This window comes from Coprinopsis cinerea (genome assembly GCF_000182895.1).
Source record: "Coprinopsis cinerea okayama7#130 chromosome 4 map unlocalized cont3.4, whole genome shotgun sequence".
NCBI classification, from domain to species: Eukaryota; Fungi; Basidiomycota; class Agaricomycetes; order Agaricales; family Psathyrellaceae; genus Coprinopsis; species Coprinopsis cinerea.
In genome coordinates, this window is record NW_003307541.1 from 287,257 (window position 1) to 306,895 (window position 19,639).

The following is a 19,639-nucleotide window of genomic DNA, read 5'->3' on the forward strand; positions in this document are numbered from 1 at the left end:
CTGCGCTGAAGCCTGCCTTCCACTGGCCATGCGTTTCCGATTTGGCTACGTTGATCGAAGGTACGTATATAGGCTCCGAGAGACCACAACGTCACAATGACCTCTTCCATCTTTCGTCATTGAAAACACACTCCACAACGGGCGCGCTTGGAGAACTGGGATATATAACTGGCAACCAAACTACAGTCGCCAAACATCATGTCTGAACGACGATCCACAAACTCTGGCTCTTCCACACCTTCTACACGGTCCATCTCCAGAGACCTACCACCTCCTCGCCGTTCTAGGGCGCTAAAACCAGTACCTCTCCCTCTGGAGAACACCAGTCTCAAGCGCCTAATTTACATCCTGGTCCTCTTCACGACCATCCTCTCCGCATTCTACTCATACCGCATCATCCAACACAAATCCGCAGTCGGGGGCTGGTGGAATTTGCTATTAGGCCGACAACCTCCCCAGGCCCACACTGGTACCCAACCCGTTGAAACCCAATGGCAGCAGCCCACCGCAGGGGGTGTGCGACACCAGGGTTCGATTGAAGCGAAGATAACCGACCTGGCGAGTGCCTTTGGCATTCCACCGAGCGAATTGGCTTCAGCCATAGCCGTCGCCGTTCGCAATTACGTTCCTCCTGCAAGTCTTTCCTCGATCGCTGCGAAGGAGACGGGGGATATCGTCCATGTTCTGCTGGAAGGCGACGAAGAACTCCAACGGAAGGTCGGACACCCTGAGGCTACCCCTTCGAGCACGGCATCGTCCCAGGGTGTTGTGGAGAATGTTCTTGAAGGGGTAGAGTCGTTTGTTGGAATGGAAGAACCCTAATAAATTCTCGCAGGTAGAGAAGGCATAATCGAATTCAACTGTCTAGCATACGATATGTACATATACGTTGTACTGGTCGAAAGATACCGTCACTTTTTGCGCCCTTCAAGAATCTGAGCGATCTTCACGGCCTCTTCCTTCGTCACTCCCCATCGAGACATCAGCTCGTAGATTCCTTGCCCTTCGACCCGATGCGTTTCGTGGATTTCCTTGGTTATGTTCCCGCACCAGTCGGTCTCGTACGAAGTCGTGACAATCTCGTTGAACCATTGGATGGGGGAGACCTTCCAAGGCACCCGCAGATAGTTGTCCACGATGAGATCCTTCATCTTCTCCCTCGATTCGTCATACTCCTCCTGGTACACAAACCTCCCCTTCTTCATCTTCCCCTTGGTAGCGACAATACAAGCCACCCCCGTACCAAAGTCTCGCGCGGGATTCATTTCATAGCGCCGAAACTCCCGCTCATTCTCGACCCACCAGTTATCCATATCCTCCTCCTTCTCGAGATGCGTGACGGAAACGACTATGGGCACCCGTTTCTGGCATACGATTTCCCGAAAGAGCTTCCAGTTCTTGTGCGCCGTGTCGGTGATGCGTGGAGCGCGCATGCAAAACACGAGGAGGCTGACGCCATCCTGGAGTTTCTTGAGCAGGTGGTAGAGTGCAGCTACGGCTTGCATGTCCTGGATGGTCCCCTGCTCGCCCTCGTTGAGGCCACAGGTATCCCAGATCGTAAATTCGTGGCCTCGGAGGTTGCAGCGGTAGGGAGTGGATCTCCCGGTGCATCCGACGGCAGAGCTCGAGGTCTGTGCTCGTTCCTCCTCCAAGAGCATGTTGACGATAGAGCTCTTCCCACAGCCGCTCTCGCCGAATAGGACTATGTTGCGTGGAGGCACGTCAACTAGTTTTCCGAGTCGATTAGGATCAGTGGGCTCGAAGAAGACCTAAGGACTGATCCAACCCACCTTGCATGTCAAAGTAGCTTGGAGAACGAAACGCGTGCAAGGATGGCTGGAAGGCAGAACTGCAGCAGTAGAAGGACGTCGAGCCTGTTGATGCTAAACTGAAGGCTTCAGTTTCATACCCATCCTGGTGGACTGGCCTCGCTTTCTGCACGTTGCGTTTACGTTGGCTCCGGCGTTTATTTTCTTCACGAACTCTAATGATGCCTGCGGAATCGGACGGTAGGAGCTTCTATTAAAACGAGGCCTCCCTGGATAAGAAAGAAGAAACTGCGCACCTTGGCATGTGGGCAGGTGCCCCTAGTGTGATTGGGGTGCTCGCTTTAATGTGATTGCCCTTATCGTCCACCCCGGCGCCTAGTTTCGTACTTCCATTCAAACAATCGATAGGCCGCACTAAGAATGACTTCTTCTCTATATTCGATGATGCCTTGAGGTGCATGTTGCATACTGCGCGAATGGACATGTGAACAAGGGGCCTGGCTTTGGCGTGGTTGTTTGAATGGAACTCGAGCTCGTTTGGAAGTGAACTATGCCTTCTCGCGCTGCGGATGATTTCATTACACCTTGAAAGCACGGAGCTCTCACAGATAGCCAAGATAAGGGCATTCCACGCGGTATACACGAGTTTTGAGTGGGAAATGGTACTGGACCTGTCGCTCTCATAAAGTGCCGCCGAAAGAAAAGGGAGTGATCCAGGACTCGAGGAAGGGAATATCCAGCGGAGCAGCATCGTAAGTCGGTGTATCGCTCTATTTCACGTATCTGACTCCCATTCCATCCTCCAGTTCTTCAACATCATGATGATTCCAGGACGAAGATACACCACACAACTCGACCAGCGAGACGCGTACCCCTCTTTTAGGTCAGCAGGCATCCGTTTACCCTCAGGTGTGACCTGCTAATGCGTCATACTTGCTTGAGTAGCCAGACGATTGCCCCCACAACGGTTGGGACGATTACCACCGTTCAGCCTACAGTGACGAAATCCTGTGGAAATCTCCATCGACCCATACCTGGAGGCTTTTCATCACCTCTGCCTGACCTCCCCCCGAAACCACACCGTAGAGAACCATCCCCTGACCTCGACAGCATATCCTCCGAGAGTTCACACGACAGTCCTCCTAAATCTAACCCCAAACCAGGGGTAGATCGTCCTCGGATCAAAAATGTCGTCCTTTTCGGAGAGACTGGTGTAGGGAAGAGCTCGGTCATCAACATGATCAGAGAGGGGATTACCACGGCTCTCGACGACCAGGGTGCCTCGAGCACCCATGGCGAGGCTCTCGTTTCGAGTAGGGCCGTTGGTTGCACCTTCTCCAGCCAGGGCTATCCGGCCGTCTTGGACGGGGAGGAATACCTCTTCTGGGACACCGCCGGGCTCAACGAGGGCCAGCGCGGCTCAGTCAACCACGAACAATCGACATCCAACCTCGCCTCCCTCCTCAAGGGTCTCGAAGGAGGTATACACCTCCTCGTTTACTGTATTCGCGGAAGACGTTTCCGACAGGTCGTCAAGGACAACTACGATCTCTTCTTCAAGATCGTTTGCCAGGGAAACGTCCCGATCGTGTTGGTGGTGACTGGGCTCGAGTGCGAAGAACCCACGATGGAGAGTTGGTGGGAGAAGAATCAGCGAGAGTTCAAGAAGTACGGGCTTTGGTTTGATGAGCAAGCGTGCATTACTGCAACCCGTGGTAAGGCGCTGAAAGAAGGAGGATTTCAGTTTGACGAAGAATACGAGGAGTCCCGCGAGAAGGTTAGAGATGTCATTAAAAAATATGCTGCGGCCACGGGTTATGAAGTTGTCCGCCGCACAACCAGTAACTCCATCGGATTACGCGACGCAGTCGAGGTGTCAACATCGGATTCGCACATGAACGGGCATCTTGGGACATACTCTGGAAAGGACGAACTAGAGCTCGCCGCTGAAGAGATATCGTATTACACCAATGTCCTTGTTCAGCAGATCAAGAGGTTCCTTCGATGTTTGCGATAGTTGCTGTACTGTACAATCTTTACCTACTTGTATACTTTCTCGTTTCTTAGTTTGTCGCAAGGATTAACTGCCCAGAACACAAATTGTCATTGCATGCAGGTGCTGACTCCGAGTACTACTATGCAGCTATGCAGTTAGGACTGTCTCCATCTAACTGGACCGACGATACAAGTCGCAGCATGTAGAATAAGGAACTCGAATTATGTCACTACCGCGAGGAAAACTGGGGGTAAGCGGCGTTCAGCACTTGCAATCGTCGGCCTTGCAAGCACAGCTAATCGAATCGAGCAAGGCAATCGTCAGTATCGTTCTCATTTCAAGGCACAGAGAAGCCAACTTACTTGGTGCACGCGCAGTTGCTAGATCCGCAACTAGCCTCGTTCGCTTGGTCCTTTGTGCAACCGCAGCTATAGAAAACAGTCTGTTAGAATTGAATGAACCTTGGACGAGAAGGAGATATAGCACGAACCTGTTACCACAGCCGCAGGTGTTACCGCACTTGCAGTTAGAGCAGAAAGAGACAGGGGTGGTGCTCTCAATAAACTATCGAGCTGTAAGCCGAAGTTTTATCACCCAATATGCCTGGAGAAACTTACCATCATCATGAATTAGGGTTATAAGTGGCGAAGTTCGTCGGTGTCGTCGAGTTCAGATTCCGATACTCGCAATGCGTTGAATTCTGGGAAAAAGAGCAAGCATCTGGCGTGTCCTTTTATACCTGTTACCCTCATCTGTCATCCCATTTCGGAACCTACACCTTTACTCAGCCAAAAGAACACCTCGTCGTGCGATAGGTGCATTCTCGAAATACCTCAATCAGTGGCTGTGCTTGATGACATACCCCGCTTTGAGGCAAATGTGCGCAGCCAATCAGGGACGTTGGGATCCATCTTCAAAATGCCTTAGCCCAAGTTAAGTCGACGCGAAATTGGCGCATTGGGGGTGGGTGAATCGGGACCTAGAGTTCGCATGAGGATGGGAGGACTCCGAGGGATCCACTCGAGGTAACTTTGATTCCGACTCGGAGGGTCGAGTCATTTGTACGCAAACCACTGAAAGGTGTTGGAGACTCGAAGCCCCCGTGGGACGCTGTTTAGTTCTTGTAAAGTAAAATGGGCGTTTCTCTCTCTTCAAATGGGCCGATGCGGCTCGTTCCAGAGTCGAGGGTAGTCTCATGAAATCATCATGATATCGTTGTGGTGGATTCCATCCCACTGTACTACGTATAAGGAGCCATTCTACGCAGGTTCATTGCAACATCCAATAGTCATAAAGCCTACTAAACGACTCAGGTCAGCAAGTACCTCAGCGAGACGAGACATTCAACCTAAGATAGAACGCACCATACCCATATGCAACCCCGACGACACGTTCCACTGGAATTCGTCACTCAAGTTCTGAAGATTACAGCCCACATCCATCATCTCGACTCTCGGACACCCGACTTGCACATTCATCCCGTCCAAATTAACCTCTAAATCCTCTGGAAAAAGTCTCCAACAACGTCCACAGGCTTTCATCGGCAATCCTCTTGAGCGAGCACGGGGAACAGAACCAGAGTGCAGTGCCTGAGCTTGTGGCCCTTTCCCAAGACGATGAGAGCGATTTGGGGAGTGATTACCTGGCTCGATACATACCCATTCCTGACATCGAAGTGAACTCGCCGTTTCTCCTGCAATGTGACAAGTGCTTTCAAAGATTTTGCAATTTCGTCATGCAGTGCCGCCACTTAGTCTTTAGTCTCTTCTTCCGCCAACAAATACGGCTGGCCTTCCCGAATCTGACAGACTATAATTGGTGTCGAAGTAGTCGAAAGATAGAAACGACACGGGTACCTTAGCTTACTTTATGAAGCCTTCAACTATCTGGTTCTATGTCGCAAGGACGTTCTATCAGCGTCACTGAAAGGCTCAAAGGAATGTCACGCGTCCCCAATCCATAAGATCCAATAGCAACTGGCGTTAAACGTTGACCTCTAAATCCCAGTGCAAAGGGTTATATCAGAGCGTTGGAGGCCGGTATAGTAGTATATCATGCGAGCGTAGATTAATCCATCGTGCTGATACAATGAAGAAAAGCACAGAGCGTCAAAGACTAAAAGGAAAGACAGTATCCGTATGTGTAGACAAAAAATGAGGAAAATTAACGAGTGTTCAAGGGAGGAAGAGATCACAAGGCCACAAGGTCTGCAAGGAACTCACCCCATAAAGGTGGGCGCCGACCAGCCAATTAGGGAAGAAAACCGAAGGAGCGACTCGAGATGGAGGGGGGTATAAGGGAGGACGAGAGATATAACGCCACGGTTTTGGATCGGTATGCAAGAGGGGACGCAGCGAAAAGACCAAGAAATAGAGCAGGAAGAGGGTGAATGTCGCTTATCGACGGCCCGTTCCGCGGAAACCGACTTGAAGGCTGTCAAGCTCAGCTTCGAGCGCCTTGATTGCGCTGTGGGCCAACTCGAGATCCTTGTTGAGTCGGTCTCGCTCAGCAATAAGCTGTAAAGCAACAAGTCAGCCACGCCGAATGTGAATGGATATCGAGATACGCACGTGTTGCTCCCATTGCCTGAACCTAGCCTCCTCAGCCTTGACTTGCTCAGTGAACTTCTTCCTGAGTGCTTCCTCCTCCTCCTTGAATTTGGGATTGTCAAGCTTCTTGACCTTGGGTTCGCCGAATTTACGTGTCTCCATCTGTTGTTGTCTGTAGTTCTCATAGTGGTACTCCTCCGTTGTCGAGATGAGATCAAGCATGTGCGTGCGGATCAGCAAAGATCGCAGCTTCTTGAAATCGCAGTGGTTCTCGTTCTCGACTACAGAAGCGTGGCGTCAGCGTGGTAACAAGAGATCATCGAACAAAACGACGCACCTTCAGCAACACCCCAAATGTATTCTCGTCCCTTCACAACACGGCCGTCGGGTGTTCGAACATCTTCCGTCGAACCGATGATGGAGAAAGGAATGGCGTCGAGGAGCATACGAGCATGCTCAGCATTCTCGTCGTCGTCGAGAGGAGGGGTGTAGATTCGGATGTTTTGAGCCTCGATCACTTCGCGAACCTAACAACAACGTGAGATCAGCCGCCCAGGTACCAGAAAGGCACACGCACCCGTTGCTTGAAGGTGAAGAGGTCGTTCTGGGTCAGGGTATCGGCCTTTGCAATAACGGGGATGAGGTTGACGCGTGTTCCCAGACGCTTCATGACCTCAATGTCGAGGGGCTTCAATCTGTATAATCAAGGGTCTATAGAATGATCATAAATCAAGTTCAGGAGACTTACGTGTGTCCAGTTGGGCGAATGAAGTACAGACAGGCGTGCACACGCAAGTCAGTCTTCTCCGACCTCTGAGGCTGCTGCTCCTGGCGCATGTAGGCTTCGTGCTGGTCATCAATGAACTCGACGATGGGCAACCAGGAATCGCGGTTGTTGACGTAGTCGCCAAAGCCAGGGGTGTCGATGACAGTGAGCTTGACCTTGAACTGCTTCTCCTCCAATTCAGCCTTGATGATCTCGACCTCGGTCAGTTTGTCCATTTGCTTGAAATGGCGCTTGCTGTAGTTCTTTGGGGGCGACAGCTCTGTCGAGAACAGCGTGTTGATGAGCGTCGTCTTCCCCAGACCGGACTCGCCTAGGCGATTTGTTAGTACTGAGCTCGTTGTTCACAGACAACGTCGTACTCACCGACAACCATGATTGTGAAGTGGGCACCGCGCTTTGCAACGATTTTGTGCCTCTGGGGGATATCGCGTCACAACTTGGCGGTAAACTGGAGATTTGGCGGGGAAACGCACCTGGTTGGGGAGGTTGGCAATGCCAATGCCGTCAACAGACGGTGCAGTCGAGAGAGCAGACATCCTGGAACTGGCTGTGGGGAACGTGGACGACGGTGACAACGACGGCGGCGGCGACGACGACGACGAACTGAATTGGTAGCGAAACGGTCGCAAAATCGTTTGACAACGCCGTTGTTTGTTCGTGCTTGTGGTGGCGAACCCACGCCAAGCCAAACACCCCTATTTAGGCAAGGTTCTCGCTTTTTCGTTCTCTGACCCCTTTCCGCGCTTGAAAACGTCTAGAAGCGAAGCTTGGAGTTTAAAAAGGGTTATCTTATATCCCATTCATACATAAATGGTCAATGTATTTTCTGTTTCTGACATGAGAGGGGCTGACTGTTTGCTGACAGTGCTAAACACTCAATATTTCGCTGTCTGCGCGAAAATAAGGCAGACCAGTCCCAGCTTCGCCCAACTGAAGCTTGCAGTTCACAACTGGTATAACCCGATGTAATCGCAACACAAAGAAACTACCGATCTCAGTCCACCGGTGACCGTTCTGACCCTCCCTTTCTCGTAGAGTTATAGGCATTCATGGCGACAGGCTGGCTTTGACTACAGGACTATGTCTGACTGCTGAATTGACAAGCCTGCCACCTTCCACGAGCCCGCACTTTCTTACGTATCTGAATTCCAGTTATGCATCGGGTATCTCAGGGAACTTCTTGGTCTTAGCTTAAGCTCTCACACCGTCGCAGCCGCTTATCTCTCATGCATCTGGCAACTCACGGGAGTCGACTCTTCTTTGGGACGAGAGAATATGCAACTTGGGAATTCCTAGGCACTCCCGATTGAACTCACATCAAAACTCGCACACCCTTGCTTATCGCCTTGAACGCACTCCCAACTTATCACCGACGAGCTGGTTTCGCTTCAATAAAGTTCATCTGAAGGTTCTGTTCGAACCTTTTACACTTCATTTACCTCCAGGTCCTCCACGCTTCTCGCACTCTGTCTCTCTTAACCGCCTCATACTAGGCCGGCACGATAGGAATCTCACGAACACAACGGAGGTATTTGCCCAATGTCCTCCGCTGGCAAGCGAACTCCTGTTCGAATGCACGCAGCACGAGTCTTCTGGACACCTATCTCTCTCTCAAAGGCCATCCCAGCCCACGATGGATGATCAAACGCAGTCGGCAGCAAATGAACCTATCTAATATCGGCTATTGCTTGGATGCTGGCTCCCACACGTTTACCTTTCCTCGGGACTATACCCCCTCTGACGATGTATAAACCTGGCGAGTGGGTTCCTTGGATAAAGATGAAGGTATGGCATTGTTACGAGAACCTCCCAGCCTAACAATGATTCTACCTCCCAGACATTAATTCAGACTGCGGATACATGTGGGTAGCCTCGGACGTTCGTGTTGTAAAACATGGCCCTGACAGAATCACTTAGACTCGTTATCTGACGAATGGAATTCTAACCAACGAGGGCTCGTATGGCATGGGAAGTTGGTACACCTGAATGTGGAGATCTAAGTGCGACGATGTTGGAAGTTGGAATACAGCACTGGCATGATGGGTTATGTGGCTCGTTAGTTTGCACATACCGAGTGCGGACATTGAATCCGCCATCAAAATCCAGGGTTTAATTCTGGGTTCAAGTTGAAAGGTTCTCTTACGACCTCATCCTCGCGACATGGCTCTACCCTTCTCATCGCCATTCCAACAGCACCTTGGGACAAACTATGCACCGTCAGACGAAGAGATCACGGCGATCCGAGAAGTCATAGGGAAAGCGGATGCAGAGATCGCGACTCTAGATATCGACCTTGATCGAGCGTTGCAGGCGGTAGCTGCCTTGCAAAAGCAGAAGGAGACCCATCTCGAGTTCAAAGCACAACACGAAGCCCTCATTTCACCGATACGGCGCTTGCCCTTGGACATCCTCCAGGTCATTCTCAGCTACTGTCTTCCCAGCGACCACAACCCAATCCTTTCGGCTTCCGAGCCCCCTCTCCTCCTCACTCACATCTGTCGACAATGGAGAGAGGTTGCCATTGGCTACCCTTCTCTGTGGGCGTCCTTACACCTACCTATTCCCAGACGTCCAGGGATAGGAACGTTTGTTCCCGGCGTGTCCGTGATGGACAAAGCCACGCAGGAGCAGCTGTCCTTTTACCAGGACGAACTGAGCAAATTCGAGGCTCGGTTCGCCCGTCGGAGCTATCTCCTGTCACTTTGGCTTGAAAGAGCAAAGGGGTCGGGCTTGTCCATCTCGATCATTTATGGGCACCCTCGTGGTGGGCAGCCAGACCCTTCGCGCATCTCCAAGGAGGACAACGAGCTCTTGAAGGCACTCCTTGATGTCGTAAAGTCATACTCTGCCCAGTGGGAGCGACTCGATATCTCCACTCCCGAAGAAATCGCTTCGCAAATCATCGCTATTCCGGCATCCCAGACACCCCGCCTCCAGCAGCTGAAACTCCACGTAGCAGCTCTTCCTTCTCTTGGAAATCGCGGATTCACTCCCCCAGCCGGCATCCTTTCTTCGCCCAGCCTCCAAAGCTTATCGCTCAAGTTTATTCCTCCCAAACTCTTCGACACTCCCGTCATATGGGAGAACTTGACCGAACTCTACCTCTCCCCAGCCTACATCTTCACAGCCATTCCCGTCGACATTGCCCTCGACATCCTGGAGAAATGTCCGAAGCTCAAACGTTGTGCACTCACTCTACGCCCTCAGCGTCCCGCTGGCCAAGCTCAAGGCTCGCACCTCTTTTCACATATACCTCCAGTACAACCGGCTGAAGTGGTAACGGAACGCACGAGACATATCGTTCTATCCGACCTCCTCCGCTTGTCGCTGATGCAAGAGCGAACGAACCTCACACACTTTATCGAGTCACTCGACCTTCCCTCCCTTCGAACACTCCATTTCTGCACCAGCATCCTCCCATGCGCAGCCGTTCCGTCTTCACTTGTTGCGATTTTGGAGAAATGGGGAGAGACCATCAAAACTCTTTCATTCGACTACACGAAGCTCACGCCAACCGAGTTGGTAGAGTGCCTGAGGCTGGCGAAGAACGTCAAGGAACTCATCATGACCGCGGAGCGCAAGGGAACCGTCCAGGATATCAGCTTGTTTGATTTCGACGCCATGGCATACCCAGGACCCGAAGTCGAGCCGGACAGACAGCACAACCCCGCACGATTTGGGAACCAGCTGCTCAAGTCGATGTCTCCCAAACCCGGTTCGGAATCGGACGTCCTCTGTCCACGACTCTCGTCCCTTTCAATCAAGCACCAAACGGTCGAATTCACCGAAGAGGCGCTGCTGGATTTCATCCGAGCTCGAAGGAGCAAAGACGTCTTGTCGCAGGGGGTAGCTAAGATCAAGAAGGTCAAGGTCCAGTTCGCGGTAGATTCGACCGTATCTGACCACGATGGCCAAAAGAGTGGCAGCAAGTCGTGGCCTTTGTTGGAGAAGCTGAAGGACGATGCCGATGTTATTCTAGACGACTTGAAGGTGGAGATTCGTCGTCCCCGAGACAAGGTCAACGAGCACGCCGCTGCGCACGCATCCTCAGGGGCCATGACGTTGGGAGAAGCTCTCATGGACCCCAGAGTAGGCCTTCCAGGCTGGTCGGCAGCAGTGACTAGTCAATTTATTCTTGACTTTGAGCTCCCTCTACATGCGGGTGTGTTCTAACTCGGGTACTAGTACTGTCAGCGTATTCTAAGATAGTTTCGTATCATTGCCAAATGAATGTTTACTTCTGGACTTGAACTCGCGGAAATTTCACCACCAAGGCGCTTTCGGATTTCCTTCGACCCAAAGTTGAGGGAAGAGGACGCTGAGGAACCTATATCACCAATCCTGCGAACGCGTTCAAAATGGAATCGAACAAGTGCTTTATGCAGAGAATGGAGGATAGCTGCTACATAATAGGACTCTACAGAAACCGTCACGTTCGTTCTCGTGGAGAAACGCAGATTTTTGCTGTCAGGAAAGCCCTGTAGATATCGATACCTGTATCTGATCCCTGTCTGCGACCTTGGTTTGTTCGTCGTTCAAACAACCAACCTTCTCTTTTCATCCGAATCAAACACCCTTTATCCCTTTGATTTACTTAGTGCGGGTTGAACTGAGGCTGCGGCTCTGCGGGTGCCGTCTTTTCTCGATCGTGGCTCACAAAGGACTTTACAGCCACCCACCACAAGGTCAAGTGGGAAGCCGCCGGATTGGGCGCCGCCGGCACCAGTCGCAAACCCCAAATCAGGAAGTGTGTCACTTGCTGTGGCCAGTTGTGCACTCTTTTGGGGTCTTTCATAGCCTCATGGCCAAAATTCGATGGACATTGTGTATTTATTGTTTCAATGTTCTCCCTTTCTCTTCGAATCCACGTTTTTTGACAACGTACTTTGTGCACAGCTAACTGAGCTTGTGGGTTTGAATTGCACGCGAGCTTGAAGGGCCACAGTTGTGCAGGTATAAATGGGTAACCTTGAGAGGATTAGAGTAGATCTATAACCATCTTTCCATTCACTTTACACTCGAACCTTCTTCAATGTCGCTCTCCCCCGAAGCTTACGCTGTTCTTGAAAAATTTAGCGATGAAGTGCTAAGCGCTTATGTGAGCGCCGTACGTTACCTGACACCCCGCCACGAAACCGAGCTCGTCAACTAACTTGGCGTCCACAGAATTTCCCTGAAGATCGGAGAAGCCGCTGTACCAGGGAAAACGCGCACCTCTGGCTCAACCCTCATCACTACGAACGCTGGGCTATGGAATGGAAGGGCTGTCGCCTGCTTTCTGCAGGTTACTCCGGTGTTGAGTGGAATAGAACAGATGGTACTGCCCTCCCTCCGATCCGACATCTCGATCCCGTTTTCGACTGGAAGGCTTCTGCGACTATGACTTCGACTTCCAACCGCTATGACTGGGCTGGCCCACAATCTAGGGGGGCGCTAGCTCGCGAGCGTCTCCTGCGCGATACTGGGAATACCCGTGGCGAACAAGGACTCTTGCCTCCACGATTGCAAGAGACTCGATACCGTCCTTACAACCGCTCAGAACCTCCAGTCACATGTCCTGCATGTGCCCCCAGAGCTTGTACTGGTAAAGGATCGTGTCAGAAAGCGCTGATGGATAATCTATTCGCCAATCCGCGACCGCAGGCTCCCCTCCATGTTTCTGGAACTCTGCTTGGTGACGCTTCCTCTGGCTCGGACATCTCTTGCGACGATGCTAGCTCTGTGGGCGACTACGATGGCTCTTCGGAATCCTCCTCATCTTCGGCTAGTTTGAGCCTGAGTGTCGGTTCCTCCTCAACCGAGTAGGTCTCCCACCCATGAGTCCGATATCATGGCTCCTCATGCTTACCTGGGTAATTTCTAGCCAGGGCTATCACCCCATCTACAAACCCTACCTCGTCGACTCTGACGGTCTCTTCGACTCATACGCTCTCGTTCCGGAATCAATCCCCTGCAACTTCTGCATCGGCGAAACACACGCCGGCCAGCCCATCCCCTGCGGCAAACCGATCAGCCTGCGAGACTTCAAACGCACCGCTCCCGCCACCTTGATCAAGAAACACCTCGAGAAGGAGCACCGGGCAGCGTTGGTGTCTAGTATCTCCACCACCTCGACCTCCTCCAAGTTGAACGTCGAAGTGGCTTGTGGGTGGTTGACGAAGCGGGATTCAGAAGACCCCGGGGCTCCGCCGCTTGCGAGGTGCACCAAGGTCGTGACTTCAGAGTCACTGGGGAAACATTGTACGCGCGGAGACCACCTCGTTGATGTTGAATGGCCGTCTTTTGAGTGCCCGTTGGTTGGCTGCGAGAATACCTTTGCGGATAAGGTCGGTGGATGTGCTGGTGTACTTAAGCGCCATGTTAAGCAGATTCATGGGCTTGAGCATTATAATCGGTTATTTTCGGAGGCGGGGAAGTATCGTAGGAAGTGAGAAAGTTGGATTGCTTCTGTTATTAAGCTCCTCTTCTTCTGTATAAATATTTATGGGTAAATCTCCACGGGAACGATGGTCCATTTCATCCACGAGACCCGCCATTGGATTGGAAAGCTTAGACGAATCCACGAATCCTAGGGCGCGACATCTTATCTTATCATCCCCGTGAGATCAATTATTTCAAAGTCCGCACGGCTTTGGATTCGTTGCGATTGCATCGCGCGCCGTTGTTTCGCGACGACGACGACGACCTCAATCGCGATAACGGCGGCAACGACGACAGCGAGGACGAAAGCCAGGGCGACGGCGACGAAGATAAGGGTATATTCTAACCACTACTCTGAAATTCAGACTTCAGACTCGCTCATTCCGATAGCTCATAGGTTTCTGAGGACTAGAGCTTTTGGGCGCTAAATTTTGCTGTTGACGTCGACCTGGTGTCCCTGTCAGACTGTTTCTCAGAGTTTCTTTCTGCAGAAAACTGATTTTTATTTGACGTTCTACACATGAACCGACTGGTGAGTAGTAATGCACCATTTGTCCAATCTTCACTCATGGATTTGGCCCAGCTATTTCGCGCATACCGTATTTATTCAACGATAGCTGCACCGACTAGGGCTTCGATGGCGAGGAGATACGATTTCGACTACAATTTCGATCCAGAGGGCACCTCTTTGGTGCAACCAGACCCGTATACAGACCCAGGCAGTCCCCAGGAGCCTGTACGACAGAAATCACCTCCCAGGAGATCCCCTACACCACCGCCGCCGCCAATCCAACCACGAGAACCTTCAAAGGAATACCTCTCAATATCAGCAGAGCCAAGCTCGAAACTTGAGACTCCAAGCTCCCAACGGAAACTGCTCATACTGGACTTGAACGGTACCTTGGTATATCGAAGCCCACACCAGCGAAGAAGTGTTTATCAACAGCCGCATCACGTCCCCAGACCTTTACGCTCGGTGCACCCACGTCCATATCTCTCATCTTTCAAGGAATACCTATTCCATCCCAGGGTTACAGAATGGCTGGACACGATGGTCTGGAGTTCTGCGCAGCCTCATAGTGTCGACGACATGGTGGGCAAGACGTTTGGCAGCAAGGACGGGCTGAAGGCGGTTTGGGCGAGGGATACACTGGGCCTGACGCCCGAGCAATACTGTGGGTGATTTTGCGCTGCTGCGGACGAGAACTGACGCCTGCCAGTCAGAAAAACGCAGACGACGAAGGATTTGGAGAAGCCTTGGGCAGCGCTGGGTCACTCGGCAAGAACGACATTTCTACTCGACGATTCTCCTCTGAAAGCGCACTTGCAACCGTGGAACCACCTCTGTATACGCGAATACGTGGCGGAGATGCGTCAGACAGATGTCAAGGTTCGCGATGCTGAGATTTTGCGGGAACAGAAGGAGCAGTCCCAGACGACTCCTCCCGTCGAAGAAGAGGGAGAAGAGGAGGATTCAAGGAAACGAAAGAGGAAGGCAAAGAAGGAGAGGAAGAAGGCGGAGAGACTCGCGTCGGCTAAAGCGGAGGCGCTGGATCCAATGGACGCAGGCGGCCGTCCATTGGAATACGACCAGACGCTGCTGGCAATCATCGGCGTCCTCGATACCATCAAGAATGAAGACAACGTCGCAGGCTGGATGCGAAATGGCGGCCTCGTCAGGTCAGGCCACTATCCCCGCCCATCCCCAGGACCAAGTCAGCTTACCAAGAGACGCAGGGTATCGGATGAATCGCGCAGTTCTCTCGAGGAGCCTCCACCATCCCCGCCACCCTCTTCGGATGATCAGCCGCCAGTTCACGATGTCTCTGGCGAGGTGAAGCCACCGGAAGCAGCCACGAATGTACCGCTCGACGTGAACTTATGGTTCGAGAACCGTGATGCTTTCGCTTATTGGACTGATCGAGGACGACGTGCTCTGGAGGACCTTGGGATCGAACTCAAACCCGGCGTGGTGGGGAGCAATGGCTGACGAAAAGTACTTGCTTCTTACAGCTCTGTTAATGCTTTCGCTTTTGCTATCGCACCAGCTTTGGAATTTTGCTTTCTTGGTCATGCTTGTCTTATACCCGTACTTGTGCCTACTTCAGCACCGCTGGAAGATGCAGGATGTCCGTAACTTGAGGTGCGCCGTTGGTGTCTCTTCATTCTGACAATTAGCTGACCGAAAACTAGATTTTTGATACGCACAGACTCGGGCACATCCCGACCCATGGATTTGTATCATAAACCCTCGTCTCGAAATTCAACAAGCGAAGAAATACAAGAGTAATAAAGTACTAAAGGCATCTATCCACCGAAAATCCCGAGTCGCGGACAACAAAGAAGAATGTTGAAGGGAAGTCCAACTTTGAAGATTAGCCCTTTACCAAAACCTCGCCCAGGCATTTCGGGCATTGTGCCAAGCATCCCGGACAGTCCTGAACGAGCGGCTGTCGTCCCAGTTGTGGCCTCCAACGATGACAGTGTGGCGGCCGAGCTCGTGTCCGGTGAAGCCCCAGTCGTCATCATTGAGCGAGCCATCCTCGTTGAAGAACTTGGGGAAGTGCCCGACGATCTTCTCGTCATAGCCGACCTCGTGGGCGCCGGGGAGGCGGAGCAAGTCCCGCTCGAAGCTGCGTAAGCCACCGTGGAACTGCTCGAAGAGGATCGTCTGGGCCTCGACTTCGCAGACCTTTTCGGTGATGATCCTTGAGACAAGAGAAGTTTAATCGAAGATAATGATCATGGGGTTAACGCAGGTATGTACCTTTTGGCGAGCTCCTGGAGGACGAGCAAGCGCTGTTGGACAATTTCAACCCTTTGGACGCGGCAGACAAGCTCGTGCTTGGGCTTGATGAGAACTTGGTTGAACCTGTGTCCATCAAAGTTATCGATGCCGTAGAAGTTGTCGAAGCCCTTCAAGGAGTCGAAGCCACCCCATCGGTCGAAGGTGAGATGCTTGGGGACCACTGAAGTGAAGTCGAGGCGTTGGTAAAAAATGAAACATTGACTGGTCCGGACTCCTTACCGATCTCGCCGGGTGCCTTGTGAACAGGGATGTGAATGGGGGCTTTGTGGATGGGAAGCTCGTGAACAGGGGCCTTGTGGATTGGAAGTTCGTGAGCAGGGGCCTTGTGGATGGGAAGTTCGTGAACAGGGGCAGGAACGTGAACGGGCGCTAGATTATGCATACTGTCTGAGCGTCAAACAAAGCCGGTGAAATCAGCATACCGGGTTGTTCGTGGTTGGTGGGAGCAGCCTGGGTCGCGCAGAGGGCAATGGAGAGGGCGGTAAAGAGCGTGAAGATCTTTGAAATCATTGTGGCGATATCTCAAAAGGTCTTGTGAGGGGGCGTCGGTTTGTCCAGACGAACTCGGTAAAAATCGGTAAAGATAGATAGGCGACCTGGCCAAAAGGAACGAAGGGAAGGAAAGCGAAAGAAAGAAAACGAAAAGAACGAATGAGGGTGATGTTATCCTCGGCTCACCATCCCAGCGTTTTATACGGTAGAAGAAACCCGTGGCTGTCTCAAAAGCAGCGCCCGCGTAAGAAGACGCAGAGACAACTGTCATAAGTTGTGATAGGCTGAAGCTGAAGGTAGACTACCAGATGGCAATCGACAGACTTTCAGGGGGATGGCTGGCAGAGTGTATGTGTAACTCCTTGGCTGGGGCTTGGCACGAACCGAGGATGTGTGAATCAAGGGTGGTTGTACTAAGTTTAGAGCGTCGCTAGCAGGAAAAGCATCGGTGAGAAGGATAAGAATCGTGCCCGCAGAGCATACAAGTCCATAAAGCGGTGTATCCAGGTCATGCCCACGCTTTGCTGACACTGTTGGCATAGGAGATCTAGTTGCGTAGGTGACGACCAATCAAGCCGCTCAGAGTCACCTAACGCCATAGTGTCGAGTTGTAGGTGAGCCAATAACCGCGAGGTCGACGAATCCCTGACACCGCAGACCTCGGATGACAGGGGCCTTTGCCCACGGCTGTTGACATTCAAGCTGAAAATGCCCTCCCCTAATATGGTTACCGAGGAGGCACTCATGGAGTTCACCTGAAAGCGAGAAAATTCACTCAAGATACAGTCATCCTACGAAAGGCATTGCCCAATGAGTCTTCAATCCCACTAATATTCGCAATCCCACTCCACTACGAAAGTGTATACTCCTCCGACTCGGATACATGGCTTTAGTATGATCTACACGATCTATTCCTCTTGATGTCCTCTCCTAGTCCTAATTCTGTCCTACCGACCAGTGAGAGCATGTACTATGTACGACTTGGTATATATAATATGCGTGTCTACTACAAATTTACCGACTTCGGAAACAATTTGGCAGAGTGTCCAGCGCCATGTTCCCTCGCAACATGGTGCCTAACTGATTTATGATCATCACCGACCTTAGCCCCAAAGGTCTTATTACACCCGACAAAAGGGCAGACGAGGCACGGCCAATCGTCTGGAAGGAGGTGGTCCTCGCGGAAAATGTGTGGCCCAATCGAACCTGGGCTAATCATAGCATTGCACTTCGCAAGCAAGGGCCTAGTTTCTCCCTTCCTGGCCCATCCACAAATTAACCTAGCGCCCTGACCAGGCAAAGCCACATTTCGTAAGTTCTCTCCGTGCACTTCGATGAGGTGTTTTTGAATGGCAGTTTTGGGGGCGAGCCGTTTGGGGTGCTTGAAGTTGATCAATTGACCACAGGGAATTGGCTCGCCAGTCTCCGTCTCTCCAATGCAGAAGCCACAGGGGATTGAGTCAGGAATGAGGCTGGATGGGTCGTATTGTCCTCGAGAATTGACCAGATTGGGATCGTAAACGGGCGAATAGTCCTGTCTGAATGTATAAGAGGTGTGTAAGCATGAGCTCGAAGAAGCTAGTTGGGGCATAAAAGAAAGCACTTACCTGACGGAAGGAGGGCCCGCGTTGTCACCTGCCGTGGTAACAGGCGAAGATCCAAAGTCAGAACCTGTGCCGGTGTCCGCCAAATCTTTATCGTCCGCTGAGCTCGCGTTGTCCCTAGAGATGCTCGGACCACTGATGGCCCTTTCAGCAACACGATCCCTAGGTAGTTCACCGATCGAGACATTATCCATAGCATACTCTTGGTACTTCTGTCGAGTCGACACCGAGGAAGAGGATTGCGAACCAGCAGTGGGGGCACATCCAGAGCACGAAATAGGTCGACCCCTGGCCCGGGGACGGTTGTAAGGATGAAACCTTGGCGATTCTCGTCTCCTTCCATCGCCCCCGCAGCTAATTCCATGAAGAAGACATTTTCCAAGTGCGCTCTTAGACCTCAAGAAAGACAAACCACGTCGGTGGGCACGAGATTCCAAAGTATTAGTCGCGGCAGTCCTTCGGTTGAAAAGAGGAATGAGAGTTCCCATCGGAGGGAGCGCGTTCGTTGTACTGCCCGAGTCGTCGTCCGAAAGACCAGCAATCAAGCGACGACCTTTCCATTCAATAACCCAAGCCTCAAGCTCAGACGGGTTTCTGAGCCATTCATGAGCATTGCTTTCGTTCAAGCTCTCAATCGTCTCTAGCGGGAAGTTCTGTGGAACATGGTCGTAAGTCACCTTCAATCCATAAAATAAGTAGACAACTCACAGCTTCCAGATAGGCATTCACCGCATCCCTCCCAAATCTCTCTAGCAGAATCTGCACACCGTCGGAGGGAATAGTCATGGTAGGCATGGAGGGAAAGAAAAGCGGTTCTACACGGATTTTAAATCGCTGCTTCTTAATATCAGCGCAGATTTCCCACGAAAGACTAGGTTAAATACCCAAAACGGAAATTCAAAGTCGAGGGTTAAGACCAGTGGCAGCAGACAATGGCCCCACCGCGAGGCATCAACCTGGATACGACGGACAATAAGACCGCATGGCTTTGTGTGGAGCCTCTATCCGACGGACAGTGTCATCCAGTAGAAAGGGCCCCAGAGTATAATCTTCTAATCCCAATGAGCTTTTGCTTGAAAGTGGCTCTTGGAGTTGCCACATTGTCCACTAAACCGAACATCCAGCCCTCCATGCTAGCTTCCGACCGACTTTACTGTCACCATACGGCAGGTCCAAATAAGCCGCACCAGCTTATTGCGCTTAGATCTCACAC

General features: G+C 51.7%; 9 protein-coding genes across 9 annotated transcripts; 5 read left to right on the forward strand and 4 right to left on the reverse strand.

Moving 5' to 3' along the window:
* Positions 1-142: 142 nt before the first annotated feature.
* CC1G_02634 (hypothetical protein) lies at positions 143-931 on the forward strand. The gene has a single exon (XM_001840119.2). It carries the CDS (start codon positions 199-201, stop codon positions 820-822), a length of 624 nt encoding a protein of 207 aa, XP_001840171.1. The 5' UTR covers positions 143-198; the 3' UTR covers positions 823-931.
* Positions 912-1,858, reverse strand: CC1G_02635 (hypothetical protein; the record flags this gene model as incomplete). Its single annotated transcript, XM_001840120.2, has 2 exons — positions 1,791-1,858; positions 912-1,726 (listed from the first exon to the last, which is right to left on the reverse strand). The coding sequence occupies exons 1-2, from the start codon at positions 1,795-1,797 to the stop codon at positions 912-914; spliced, it is 822 nt and encodes a 273-aa protein (XP_001840172.1). The 5' UTR covers positions 1,798-1,858.
* Positions 1,859-2,691: 833 nt separating this feature from the next.
* CC1G_02636 (hypothetical protein) lies at positions 2,692-3,786 on the forward strand (the record flags this gene model as incomplete). The annotated part of the gene is made up of 1 exon (XM_001840121.2): positions 2,692-3,786. One exon carries the CDS (start codon positions 2,692-2,694, stop codon positions 3,784-3,786), a length of 1,095 nt encoding a protein of 364 aa, XP_001840173.2.
* Positions 3,787-6,161: 2,375 nt separating this feature from the next.
* On the reverse strand, positions 6,162-7,692 carry CC1G_02638 (septin; the record flags this gene model as incomplete). Its single annotated transcript, XM_001840123.2, has 7 exons — positions 7,575-7,692; positions 7,465-7,516; positions 7,063-7,411; positions 6,892-7,009; positions 6,652-6,841; positions 6,336-6,595; positions 6,162-6,281 (listed from the first exon to the last, which is right to left on the reverse strand). The coding sequence occupies exons 1-7, from the start codon at positions 7,635-7,637 to the stop codon at positions 6,162-6,164; spliced, it is 1,152 nt and encodes a 383-aa protein (XP_001840175.1). The 5' UTR covers positions 7,638-7,692.
* A 1,569-nt stretch (positions 7,693-9,261) lies between these two features.
* On the forward strand, positions 9,262-11,274 carry CC1G_02639 (hypothetical protein; the record flags this gene model as incomplete). The annotated part of the gene is made up of 1 exon (XM_001840124.1): positions 9,262-11,274. The coding sequence occupies one exon, from the start codon at positions 9,262-9,264 to the stop codon at positions 11,272-11,274; it is 2,013 nt and encodes a 670-aa protein (XP_001840176.1).
* Positions 11,275-12,133: 859 nt separating this feature from the next.
* On the forward strand, positions 12,134-13,532 carry CC1G_02640 (hypothetical protein; the record flags this gene model as incomplete). Its single annotated transcript, XM_001840125.2, has 3 exons — positions 12,134-12,208; positions 12,268-12,902; positions 12,965-13,532. 3 exons carry the CDS (start codon positions 12,134-12,136, stop codon positions 13,530-13,532), a joined length of 1,278 nt encoding a protein of 425 aa, XP_001840177.2.
* A 626-nt stretch (positions 13,533-14,158) lies between these two features.
* Positions 14,159-15,511, forward strand: CC1G_02641 (phosphoprotein phosphatase; the record flags this gene model as incomplete). Its single annotated transcript, XM_001840126.2, has 2 exons — positions 14,159-14,696; positions 14,742-15,511. The coding sequence occupies 2 exons, from the start codon at positions 14,159-14,161 to the stop codon at positions 15,509-15,511; spliced, it is 1,308 nt and encodes a 435-aa protein (XP_001840178.2).
* A 393-nt stretch (positions 15,512-15,904) lies between these two features.
* CC1G_02642 (hypothetical protein) lies at positions 15,905-16,840 on the reverse strand (the record flags this gene model as incomplete). The annotated part of the gene is made up of 4 exons (XM_001840127.2): positions 15,905-16,229; positions 16,289-16,490; positions 16,550-16,652; positions 16,715-16,840. 4 exons carry the CDS (start codon positions 16,838-16,840, stop codon positions 15,905-15,907), a joined length of 756 nt encoding a protein of 251 aa, XP_001840179.2.
* Positions 16,841-18,214: 1,374 nt separating this feature from the next.
* On the reverse strand, positions 18,215-19,221 carry CC1G_02643 (hypothetical protein; the record flags this gene model as incomplete). Its single annotated transcript, XM_001840128.2, has 3 exons — positions 18,215-18,356; positions 18,430-19,079; positions 19,135-19,221. 3 exons carry the CDS (start codon positions 19,219-19,221, stop codon positions 18,215-18,217), a joined length of 879 nt encoding a protein of 292 aa, XP_001840180.2.
* Positions 19,222-19,639: the final 418 nt, after the last annotated feature.